This window comes from Eschrichtius robustus, chromosome 6 (assembly GCF_028021215.1).
Source record: "Eschrichtius robustus isolate mEscRob2 chromosome 6, mEscRob2.pri, whole genome shotgun sequence".
In the NCBI taxonomy this organism is placed as follows: Eukaryota; Metazoa; Chordata; class Mammalia; order Artiodactyla; family Eschrichtiidae; genus Eschrichtius; species Eschrichtius robustus.
Window position 1 is genome coordinate 91,362,424 of NC_090829.1, and position 13,395 is coordinate 91,375,818.

General features: G+C 44.5%; 1 protein-coding gene across 1 annotated transcript in view; it reads left to right on the plus strand.

Moving 5' to 3' along the window:
- MYH15 (myosin heavy chain 15) overlaps window positions 1–13,395 on the plus strand; it is a 182,889-nt gene that overhangs the window by 157,103 nt on the left and 12,391 nt on the right. The window contains 4 exon segments of the mRNA XM_068545552.1: window positions 838–953; window positions 6,609–6,801; window positions 7,035–7,240; window positions 10,977–11,104. Coding sequence (XP_068401653.1) covers window positions 838–953; window positions 6,609–6,801; window positions 7,035–7,240; window positions 10,977–11,104 — 643 coding nt within the window.

Here is a 13,395-nt window from a genome sequence, read left to right on the forward strand (position 1 = left end):
TAGAAAAATTGCGTTTGCCCTCAGGAGTGTCTGCCAATGGTTAACTGACCAATAGATGGTGGTCACCCCTTGTGCCCTTTATAAATATCCTCCTCAGTATTCTCCAAGTGTTCTGTTTGTTTTTTCTATATGAATTTTGTCTTTGGAACAGGCTTTAAAGATTTAATCAAACCTACACTTTCAAACTTGAAACACCTTTATAACATCCCTGGCAGTATTTGCCTTGCCTATATTTAAATACTAAAAGGGGCAGGAGATCTCCCTGCCTGTCAAAGCAATCCATTTGAAGTAATAGTAGTAATTATGGTGATAATGGCTCACACCAAGCCTTATGTGTCAGGTACATCATAAATTCCTTTATTTGAGCTCTGTCCTGTTTCTTGCTCTCTGAATGCTTTCAACTTTTTTTCTATCCCCCTGTGATGTCCAGAAATAAATAAAAGTTTCCAGGGAGGAGTTATCACCTTCCTTGTTTTAGTTTTCATGTTTTTATTGATTCATCCCAAAGATGGAAACATTAGAAAAAGTCAAGGGTAATAAATTTAAAAATTGAAATATAGTCACAGACCAGATTGAAAATGTCTATTTTAAAAATGCTTTAGATTCCAGTTCTTGAACTACAGCTGAAAGCCCTCAGAACATCAGATCTATAGGTGATGTGGCAAACAAAAGTAATCACTTGTCTCTCATCCTGTTCCAGTCTTCAGGGACCTGATTTGAACTTAGATTATTCCTAGCAATTCTCAAGAGAGCTCCATTAATGATATACGTTTAGAGAAAACAATACTTTTGTCCACAAGTGGGCTGAATTTAGTGCTTTTTATTTATATATTTCAGGGAGCTCTGGAACGCAACGAAACCAAGATTCTTTGTCTGCAGCTTGCACTCTCGGAAGCTAAAGCGGAACTTGAAAGAAAGCTTTCAGAGAAAGATGAAGAAATAGAAAAATGTAGGTATTTACAATTATTTTGACGAGCGACAGTTGCATATTTTAGAATCCTTAACTGAACAGAACCCGCTGTGTTTGGCTGCTTTTATGACCCTTGTTGGACTATTACCAAAGAAACAGCCAATCTAACCCAACACTAGAATCTTTCTAGTAAGCTCAGCACTGTTAATATAAAGGAATACCTCTACACGATTACTATCAGGTTTTTATGATTTTCTTATAAAATTCTTTTCGAGCAGCTTCTACTTGCATACGAGACTCAAGATAACACACCAAAAAAGAATTAAGTATGTGGGCAAGGACTGTTTATGCTGTCTGGGTTTCCCTACAACAAGCCGCTTTCTTGAGCGTTCAAGACACTGACTGCTAATGCTAAACAGTGGAGGAAAAGAACTCAAAAATGTGGTGCTGGGCATTAAAATTAGTGTCGGATCAGAGTGAAGTTTCCACATCCCCCCTGCCTTGTACCTGTAGCCATTTGTATGGAGAGGGGCCAAAGCCAAGAGCTAAGCTGCTTATGAATCCCTGTTGAAGCAGCTGGGTCTTAATAGTCAGGAAACTGAATTAAACAAGAATCCTGGGTTGCAGGATCTCGTCTTAGCTTCATCATAACAAGCTGATGATTTTAGAAATTTTGCTTCTTCGCTTCTCAGTGAAGTGAGGGGATGAAAGCAGCCCCATCCATGTCACAGAAGGTGGTGAGGAAGATCAGTAAGCTGATGTTGGCAAAGCACTTCACACTCTAGATCAAAGGCACAATTATAAACACATGGAATTAACTATGATTGTATTATCTATCTGATCTGTTCCCTTAAGTCAATGCCATATGTCAGCATGGAAGAGCATTTTTTGAGTGGGAGGTTCAACTGGCAATTTGCTTTAAACGTGTTTGTTAAACAATTAAAAGAAAAAGTTACCATGTTCAATTGAACTGGCCTCTTACCCATAGCCCATCTTCAGACAAAACTCCCGTGGGGGTCATTTTTTTTAATGAGGATGTCAAGCCAAATTTGGTCCTCTGTGTGCTTTGAGTTATCTTTGCTCTCACTCACTGGCACTTTCCTCTATAGGACTGACTGTGGGGATGAATCCTGGTCTACTTAAGAGGCTCTGAGTCCGTGTCTAAAATAATTTTTTTTTTTGATGGAGGGCAAAACATTGGGCCTTGATATTTGCCCTACTTCCTTCCATGAGGAACAAAAACGAATGTCTCCTTGTGCAGTTAAAAAAAACCAAAAAACCCCCCTCGTTTCAGGTAACGTCAAACCTGTGCCTATTAATAAACCCAGCTAAGTAAAACTGAATCCTGAGAGTCTGCATCTTGTCAGGTACATCTGAATGTTGTAGAGCTGTTCACCAATTATAATAATTTTAGTGCACAGGAAGCTGGAGATCCAAACAGCTAGGGCTGGGAGAAGAAAGAACCGAAGACGAGGCAGGAGCTGCAAAGGGGCTGAAAAAAGAAGGGCGGGCTGAAGGGAGGAATAAGCTATTCATGAGTTTTAGTTAATGATTCATAATAACTGTAATAGGTACATCCAGAAAGGAAAGATGAGCATATCTTCACAAAATATCACAAATACCATGCAGACCCTTTCGGTGTGAGTGCCCTGTGCCAGTGGAGATTGGATCAGAATGCCTCGGTCTAATCCAAGGGTTTAATCTGACTTCAGGGCTAGGAGAGGATGGGATCTTAAGGAAACTGAAGAGAATGCCAGGGGGAAATACAAGCAAAGCAGAGGATTTTGAGCAATCAAGGGTAAACCAGGTAAAACCCAGAACTCAAGGGAAATATTGCCTGAGGGAAAGATGAGGTTCAAGGTCCTATTTCACATAATCCTTGGGAAGCACCATAGAAACTGAAGGAGGCCTGTGAAGCAGGACCCGAGAAGCTGAAGGGACCAGGAGAACAGGAGAGAGACTCAGAGGCAAAGGCAAAACCTTGGTAGAGCTGCAAACCGGGTAGCTCATTCACTCATTCTCTGCCCCCCAGCTCGCTGCTCTTGCATTCGGCGAGGAGTGATCCTGTATGAGCCGGGCTGGAAGCCTGTTGGTGGTGGAAGAATGAGCAGCTGGTACGCGAGTTGTATGTTTCACTTGCTCAACAGATATTTGAGCGCTTCATGTTGGCAAGATGCTGTGCCTGCTCTCCTAGACGGGGCTTCCCAAACTTTCATGGATTGTTAGGGCTTTTTGGTTTTTCCCTACAAACGTTATAATTAGCAGAGCTAGAGGTAGGCGGGCGACAGTGCAGTCACTGCAGGAAGGAGGGGAGGAGCTTTGATGGCCGGCTTTGATCCTTGCCCTCCTCCACACAGGAAAGGAAGAGTGACATCGTGGCTCCTTGAAGGCCGGCTGGCGGCCATGACTGCTGTCTAAGTCAGGCCCTGCTGCAAGGCCCCAGACTGGGTTGAGAACAAATTGGTCAGTTGCGTCCTGAATCTTCTGGGGCCACTGACTATATACATCCCCCTCCCAACTCAGGGTATTCAAGGAAATGCTGAAATGTGTGGTGGTCTTCTCAGTGGCCCGGGTGCCCCTGGCCTGCATTCTGCTCTCCCTGGACACACCCAGAGAGGTGCTGCGGAAGAAGCTTTTGGGAATGAGGTATCGAAATGCCTTACTCTATCGAAATGTGCTTGTTTGCTTTGGTTTGATCATCTACGGAAGGGTTAGATGTATGGGGTCACGTGGTAGATATTTTTGGCTTTGCAGGACATAGAGTCTCTGTTGTAGCTACTCAACTCTGCAATTGTAGCTTGAAAGCAGCCATAGACCATTAGAAATTAAATGGTCGTGGCTGGGCCCATAGCCCATAGTTTGCCCACCCCCAGCCTATGGCCTCAGGTACCTGGTAACATTCCGTCATCTTTTCCTTCCATATTGTTCACTCCTCTGCACTCAGTAATAGCGAACTTTGCCACATGGTCTCAATTTACATGTACTATCCAACTTAATTTCTTTTATTGTCTGAGTCTCTGCCAGAAGAATATGTTTAAATCTCTTCTCATTTCTAAGGAAAATATTTTAGTGCGACTTCAAGAAGTAGGAGCTCAAACTCAGACATGGCATTTAGTTAGCAAAATATCTTGTTAATCACTTTAAAGCTGAATCGTATGTATTAGAATTAAGGAAAATCTTTCATTTCCCTGATATAGATGAGCAACATGGCAGGAGAAAAATATTACTGATTGAATTGACGGTCAATTTAAATCCTTAACTTTTTCAAGTTTTAAAAAAGAATGGTTTTGTTTTTGTTTGCATTTGGTTTCTTTCCTCAAATTGTGTTTCACATTTCAGAAAAAAAGAGGAAAGAAAGTAAAGGAACTTCTTACTATATTGCCCTGGTCCTGACTGCTTCATTTTTCTTAAAAAGTGTACTCAAGGAGCTTTCATTTTAAAGATTTCTTGACTCTGCATGGAATGTGCTGATTGTTTACTGGCCATTCTCTAGGCCTGTGTTATACAGAAGCCTCTTAAACCGTAGCACTTTCTACTTGTCTGTAGGCACTCATGAAGTTTCATAAACAACTGTGGAAAAAGTACAGTTTGAAACATTCATTTTGTCTGCCTAAGTAGAATATATCTCTATACAGAGGATTTTGACACCAGCTTAGAGACGCCTTAGTGTTCCTGCATAAGGAGAGTCAACTGTGGCAAAAATGAGTTTCCTCGTGTAAGACAGAGCAGTGTCTTAAAGCTTTCAGTGATGCTGAGTGTGTGTCCCCATAATATTATGGGCTAGGGCTGCCATAACAAAATAGACTGCGTGGCTTAAACAACAGAAATTTCTTTTCTCACATTTCTGAAGGCTGGAGGTCCGAGATCAAGTTGCTGGTAAGTCTGGGCCTAAGACTTCTCTCCTTGGCTCGCAGGTGGCCAACTTGCTGGGTCCTCACATTTTCTTTTCTCTGTGCACACCCATCCCTGTGTCTCTTTGTGTGTCCATATTTCCTCTTCTTATAAGGACATCAGTCAGATTGGATTAGGGCCTACCCTAAGGGCCTCGTTTAACTTAATCACCTCTTTAAAGGCCCTGTCTCCAAATTTACTCGCATTCTGAGGTACTGGGGGTTAGGGGCTTCAACATATGAACTTGGCTCGGGGGAAGAGAGGAGGGACAAAATTCAGCCATAACAGTCTCTAGTAACATTACGTGCTGGCATTCCTGTAGGATTCTGATCTGGGAGCAGGAAAAAAGCCTAGGACCTAAGGATAGGCAGGAGAGGCTGGCCGCAGCATGTGGGAGCCAGGACATGGCACTGGCAAAGGAGAGGTGCTGACTCTGGAACCAGAAAGAGTTCTTTCCTGTACATTTGCATAACTACTTCTGAAACCTCCCCCCGATCAATGGGGTGAGGGTGGTCACAAAAAGTGGCACCTCCACCTGTCACCCAATGGGAAACTCTGACCATACTCTTACTCCTCTGTAGGCTGTGTGACTTGCTGCTGGCCTCAGAGATCAGAATACAGGCTCAAAGACAACTCAGTGTGGAACCTGATTCTGACTCAAGATGAATATGTGTCTGCTATTCGTGCTGATGGGCTCTATGAGTATGTCTTGTCTTATCTGCCCAGTACTAGGCCCTGTTTCATAGGGTGAGCTTAACAGGGCCTGTGTTATAACAGTTACACTGTCCTGACTCACAACCACCAAATCTTGATGGCTTAAAACCAACAAAGCTTACTTTTGCTTTGTGTCTGAGTCCAGTGTGGGGTAGGATGGAGAGTGGGCCACTATCCCAAGTCACTCAAGAACCCAGGTTCCTTCCATCTTCTGATGCCAGATCATCCATGTGTGGCCACCAAGTTTGCTATAAATGGGGAAGAGAGAGCACAGGATCACACAAGTAAAAGGCTGTATGTGTGAGGCTTGGAAACACTTCTGCCCATAGTCTGTTGGTCAGAATTCAGTCACATGGTCCCAGACTTACTGCAAGGGTGCTAGGAAATGATTGCCATGGGTTCCCCACAGTTTTTCATTGTCTCTCTGAACACACATCTATTGTGTAAGCTTCTGTCACTTTGCAAAAATGATTTCAGCGTGGACCTTTCATTGTTATAAAGGCATATTGAAGTAATTCAATATCACACAGCAGCTGGTTTTCTCAGCCTATCCTTGGTTGTACTCCCAAACTCCTGGAGAAAGATAACCATGCTATTCTAGGGGAATTTGGTGTCACAGGCTGTTAGAGCAGGATTGCTGGCGATCAGGACTTATTCCAACCTGGGTGGCTCTTTCTTGCCGTGTTCAGACATGTTTCACCGTTGAAAGTATTTAAATATCATGCCTGCCTGAAAGTGCATCCTTCCTTCACCCTTAGCCGCTCTAGGGAATCTAGACCGTCCTGGAGGGGGGTCTTAGATAAGGCGAAGGCTGCCCCACAGGAACCTCAAAAAGATTCTGGTGCTTTTCTTGATTTTTCCGGGAAGTTGGTCTGGGAATCTTAGTCTGTTATGATGGACAAATGCTCACTGACCTAACCCTTCCATCTCCATGGTTTCCAAATGAAGACCCTTTAGACTCATTTTGTTAATTACACAGAATTTTTCTTGAATTTTAATTTTTTCTGATTCCTAAACAGTTGTGTGTACACAGCAGGTAACCTTTCTTAATTTGGGTGCATGATTTTTCCCCTGAATGTTATTCTAAAATTAGGAGGAAGCAGCAGTGTGCTATTGACTCCCTGCAGTCGAGCCTGGATTCTGAAGCTCGGAGCAGAATTGAGGGCACCGGGCTGAAGAGGAGCATGGAAGCGGACCTCACTGGGACGGAACTCCAGCTCAGCTGTGTCAACCGGCAGGTGTCAGGGGCAACCAAATCCCTGGGCCAGCTTCAGATCCAGATCAAGGTATTTTCAATTGTAATGCAGGGGTGAGGCAGGGATGTCTCTGCTTATGGGAGCAAACCAAGCGGCAGGTTGTGTTGAGCAATAAACGTGAGGACATCAAATCTAATCCTTCAGGAGAGCGGGAAGATGCTTAACGTTGAATCGGTGGGGCTTGTTCAGAACGCGCATGCGTAAGCGCAGGTCCCGCTGAACTGCCCAGGATCCGTGTCCCGTGCGCGTGTTTTCTCTCGCAGGACCTTCGGGCGCAGCTGGAGGACAGCACACGCCTGAACAGTGCGCTGAAGGAGCATTTGGCGGTGGCCGAGCGGCGCAATGCTCTTCTGCAGGCTGAACTCGAGGAGCTGAGGGCCTCGCATGAGCAGACAGAACGCGGGCGCAGGCTGGCGGAGGAAGAGCTCCTGAAAGCCACAGGAAAGAAATCAAGCTTTTCCACACCCAGGTGGGGTCCGTAAACTCGCCATTAGCCATGTCAGCTGGTGGGAGGCAATGGCTCCACACCGGTTGGCCTAGGACGGTACACGGTTGCCACGTGGAGCCTTGCAGGTGGCCGGTGAGGCAGGGAGAGCCTTTGGCAGCAGAGTGGCGGTCTCGCCCTTCATTCATCCCCAAATGCATTGGTTCCCTAGGACTGCAGCAGCCAAGTTCCCAAACTGATTACAGAAATGTAATCGCTCACAGTTCTAAAGGCTGGAAGTCTGAAATCAAGGCATTGGCAGGGTCGTGCACCCTCTGAATCTTGCAGGGAGTCCTTCCTTGCATTTTCCCAGCTTCTGGTGGTTTGTTGGCAATCATTGGTGTTCCTTATCTTATAGGTGCGTCACTCCAATTCACCTCCTTCACATGGCATTTTCTCTGTGTCTTTAACATCATCTTCCCTCTGTATCTGTCATTGTCCAAGTTTCCAAATTTTTATGAGGACATCAGTCATATTAGATTCGGACCCACTCTAATGACCTCATTTTAACTTGGCTACCTCTCTAAAGACCCTATTTCCAAGTAAGGTCACATTCCGAGGATTGGGGGTTAGGACTTCAACATATGTTTTTGGGGGGAGGGACACAATTTGACCCAAAACACTAAGCCCTGCCAGAAGAATGAACTGTCAGGGCACTCATAGCTAGGAGGCTGGGGAGAGAGAGAGGAACATTCGCTAGTGTTCCAGAATCATTTGCCTGCTTCTCCTGTTCCCGCTAAGCCATGCATTCCCTGAGCATCCCAGGATTCGAAAAACAATGCTCCTGCCTCAGAGCCAGGAGATTTCAAACAATTCTGAGTGGCTGCTGACAGATATGATGATCTGTCAGGACTCTGGCTTCTCATGGAAGGTTATGTAAGTGACACAAAGCAAGAGTTCTTAAATCGTTGCCATTCTCATGGAATCAGGAGAAGCCATAGTGGCTAGGACAAAAGCTCGACAAGCATTTTTAGGGCACCCACCATAAGCTGAACAGGTATGCATGGTATAGACAGATGCAAAATATCTCCATCGTCCTAAAAAGGTGGAGATCTAAGTTACCAAACTGCAGTGCACTGCTGGGGTTGTAGTGATAAAGCAAGCACACCCGTACAGAAAGCCTTCCCTGACGATCCTAGACTTAGGTAGATGCACAGTATGCTTAATCTGAGTCGTGAAGGACCTGGAAGAAGTCAGCTAAGTAGAGAGAAAAGTCAAGGGCAGAGGCATGGGGAAAAGAGGGAATTTAGGATGTTAAGGAAAATTGATATACTTACTATAGCATACGGTAGGGGGTAGGAGAGATCAGCAGAATTGATGCTAAGGGAGAGGCGGGTAGAGCCAGGTCACCAGGGATCTTGATTTTGAGACTGATGGAGTTTGAATTCTATCATGCAGCTAATGGGGGTCTGCTGAAGAATTGTGAGTAACTGGGAAGGAAGTTATTAGATATGCATTTTAGGAAGTTTACTCTGGTGATTGTTGTGAAGGATGGATTAATGCAACTAGGGGCAGATGTGCCATGCTCTGAGATATTTAGAAACATCTGTGTGATCATTTTGGTTGCCACAGAGACTGGGAAGTACCACTGACATTTAGTGGGCAAGGTCCAAAGATACTAATGCTCCTGCAAGATACAGGATAATTCAACATCCCAAAGAATTGCCCCTCCCAGAATGCCAACTGTGACCCCACTGAGAAACACTGGATAACAGGAAGTATTAATATAAACCAAAGATGTACCTGCTGGAAGGCACTGCATTTAGTTTGTGCCTACAGTTTGTGCCCATGTGCATGACATGATCCTATTAGGATACCATGTGGTATAAAACAAATAGGCTATACGTTATGCATAATTCCCAACAGGCTAACTTACTTCAATATTTTCTTTATTTCTCAAGAAAACTTAACTAAATACAATGAATGGGAATCTTATAAAGTAGAATATTGAATTTTTAAAAAGTAAATCATTCACTCTCTGTAGTACTTAGTATCTATTGGTAACAAATTATTTGCCATGCATGTTATAACTGGTGATATACCAGTGGGTCGCAATATGATGAAAAACCACTAGCCTAGAGAGAGATAAGGACATCAACCAGAGCAAAAGCAGACATAGAGAGGAGGAGATAGATTTGAAAAAAAAAGAAAGAAAATTAGGTAATAGACCTGACCTCCAGAGCAGAGTTTCTGAAACTTTACGTGTATAAGAGAAACTAACACAAAAGTGCACATTCTCAGGCCTCACCCCAGACCCACTGAATCAGAATCTCTGCAGCAGGAGGAATCAAACGAGTTTTCAGGTGATGGTGTCAGTGCAGAAACTACCCCTTGAGCAGCTCTGGTCTAGGTGACGTATTGCTCACAAAGGACTTCTCCCCCACCTTAGCCACTGGTGGCCCCCTTGCAATTACTGGAACACCGTCAATCTTCTGATTGACATACAATGAGTATTTTCTAGAACCTTCTGCATCCCCAGACTTCTAGCCTAGAACAAACATATGAGGCCAAACTTATCCATGTCTAATTACATGTGTCCTTTTTCAAACCTGAGCTGTGACAATCTAGATTGCTCTTCTGCACAGTACTCCCTCATCCCCTGCTTCCCAAACAGAACCAATCATTCAGCTTGAAAAAGATTTTAACCATCAACTCCCTAGCAGATTTTAAATGATTCTATGTATAAACGAATCACCATGTATATTGTACCCTTCTTTACAAAGAAAGAGTTTCTATGGAGTTATGTGCAGTGAGCATCCCAGCATACTTCAGGAAATACCCTCATCCCTCCAGGCCACACCCACGGCGGTGGGAGGCCTGAGGCACACAGAGCCTGGCTCTCCATAAGGACAGAGGGTAGCAACCTTGATGAAGATGCTTCACGCCATCAAGGAAGTAGGGTAGAACCTGTGAGGCTGGAATATCTTTCTTCCTATTTCCAAAGGCTTAATCTTGCCACTGAGAGAGGCACTAGCTAGAGGAAAAGTGAATGAGCAGAAGAGAAATTAAAAATAGGAAGGCTATGCCTTTTAAATACATTCTCTATGCTAAGAGTTCACACCCTCAGAAAAACTGTGCTACAAACACAGACCAAAAAGGAGTTTCAGCCTCTAATGTCACAACCCAGGAAGGAAAGAATTAGGGCAGCATCAGCCAAAGAACACAAATAATCCTCCAGCGTAATGGAGGTTTCTCAGGCCTGGGGGATGAGGCTCATCTAAATTGCTTTTCCCACCCCCTCACTGCAAAATTAATAGAAGCAGAGGTAGATAATGAGGAAGATTTTCTTCCCCTGGAGCAGCATGCAGGAAACTGATTTTTATTACCCAAACCCCTGCTTTCCACATGTCTGCTTTTGACACTGACTTCTGCTCTAGGACACTTGCTTCTTCCCCATCAAAGAGCAAAAGGCAGAAAAACATATCCCTCAACCAGCTGAAAACCAAACACATGTTTGGGGCTTGTAGGTTGTCTGGGTCCATTTCTCCTTTCTGACTCAGGCTGTCATCTCTCCAGTACTGAGCCTCTAATGGATGAAATCCCTTGCATTCAAGTCTAACGTGGTCTCCTGGGCCTGGAAGTATTGCTTCATGAGTATGGCTGATGAGAGGAAAACACCCTCCCGGCCAGAGCCCCTCGCATTGCATGTCCTGAACACACCAGCTTGCGTTTGCACCACTGATCTCAACTTGCCTAATGAGGATGCCGCTTTTCCTTAGAGCACGAGTCTCCTCAGCCAGAAGAAGAAACTGGAGGTTGGTGTTGCCAGGATGCAGAAGGAAACTGAAGAGGCGATGCAAGGGTGTCAAAATGCAGAAGAGAAGGCCAAGAAGGCAGCCACCCACCGAGGTGGGTCCATTGACTGCCTGCTTGCTCCTGTCTTCCAGAGTTGATGGGAGCAGTAGCCAAGGGGCAGGGGCAAAGCTGCAGACCAAAAGGATTCCATTGATTCTCCATATAGCTAGGGGGAGGTCAGCTGACCCCTCTGCCTCTGTCCCCATTTTGAAAAATTAGGCCAATTGGCTCCTCCCTTCCACTCTGTCCACACAATGAAAAGGAGCAGCTGAATTGCCATAAGCAAAATCTTATGAAAGCAAGAGATTTTTTAAAAAGTTAATCCACTTTCCACTTGTGAATCAATATATCTAGTGTCTAGAAACAATTCTTCTTGTGTTTCCTTACCCATAGCTATTTTTCCTAGGGTCTGTAATAGCTTTATGATGATGATCTGCAAAGAATGCCTATTTCACTTACTTTTAAAAATTATTTATTTATTTACTTACTTACTTATTCATTTATTTTTGGCTGCGTTGGGTCTTCGTTGCTGCGCGCGGGCTTTCTCTAGTTGCGGCGAGCGGGGGCTGCTCTTCATTGCGGTGCACGGGCTTCTCATCGCAGTGGCTTCTCTTGTTGCAGAGCACAGGTTCTAGGCATGCGAGCTTCAGTAGTTGTGGCTCACGGGCTGCAGAGCGCAGGGTCAGTTGTTGTGGCGCACGGGCTTAGTTGCTCCACGGCATGTGGGATCTTCCCAGACCAGGGCTTGAACCCATGTCCCCTGCATTGGCAGGCGGATTCTTAACCACTGCGCCACCAGGGAAGTCCCTATTTCACTTACTTTTTACAGCCCATACTATTGCTTCAGTAACAGAGTCAGGTTGGTGAAGAAGGGCTTCAGGATTGGTGTACCTTCCTTATCTGCAAGTTTAAAATTGTTGATAGTGGTGCTTTTCCTGAGTGAGACTAAGCTCAGGGTTGGCTGCCAGCCTTGACTGTACCTTTGTGGGAACTGGAAAAAGACACCCGCTGGACCCGCACTGTGGGTAGATGCAGACTTCTCTCAAAAGGCATGGCAACCAGAAGGCAATACTCAGCAAAATAAAAAATTTCAAAAATGTCATGGAGGAGGGAGGTGAGGAGAAGTCTGTGTGTGAAGAACCCAGCCTTGCAAGTCCCAGTGCTTGCTGAGCAGAGCTTGGGCTTGATTTCAGCCTCCACCCACCCCATCCCCATCAGGTGGTTCTGTATAGTCCATCAGACACACAAACACATGCAGCAGCCCTGACCTTGCCCTGTGAATGAAAACTGATCCTCTTGCTGAAAAGTATATGGGAATCGAGGAGACAAGATATTCAATTAGATTTTACATTAGTCATTTTAAAATTCAAAAGGAGGGAAAAGCTTACTGAGTTATTTCGCATTTGGGGAGCTAAACAAAACTTTTGCACCAAATCCTAGCTACCAGGTCACTGTAGAATCCAGGAGAATGGGGAAGCATGCCTAGCACTCAGCCATTTTGTATCAAAGCAGACACTTTCTGATGGAAAAGAGGTGTGTGAAAAGCTTAAAAGCTTTCTGATGGAAAAGAGGTGTGTGAAAGCTTAAAAGCGTTTGGCCAAGGAAAAAATAACATGCTTAACCTTTATGAAAATCCACATAGATAGAAAGGAATAAAAAGAGCTTTTACTCCTGCTTGGTAGGTATATGCAGTCAACACATTAGGAAGACTCTATCTGCATAACCTCACCTTTATAAGATTTCCTTGACAGTGTTGAAAAATGAACTCACTACCTCTTTCCTCGCTTTAATTCTCCAATAGTTCAGCTGTGAGTTCCAACCCCACATAGCAGAACCCAGTTACCTCCGTCATTCATTCTTTGCCCACACCATCTACACAGACGTCTCACACTTAAATTATACAGATGGTTGGTAACCTGATAGACAGAGAAACTTTGTCTGGGAGGGCAGTGTCCTTACATTAAAGGCACTGAGAGAGTCATGAAACAGTTCTTAATAATTGCAGCGAGACCCCAAGCCCTTAGTATACATAGCCAAAGCCAAGAGTGGGCTTCACAAGAATTAACCCTCCTTGTGCCAGATTATTGGCACTGAGAGCCTCAGTTGCTACCAAATTCCTGGAGCCTAAATTTGTTTGCAGTTGCGAATCACAGAGTTATAGAAGTGAGACGTGAAAAAGGTTCTCATAGGCACTGCACACTTTTCCTGGTGCATGATGTTACAGGACGTGTCCTGGTGCTTTACTCAGTTAAAAGCCGTGCCTTCAGTTGGTCATCTTTCTTTCAATACAGGTGTTGTATAATAATGTTCACATGGTGTTTCATCTCTGGTCTGTTTCCACCGCC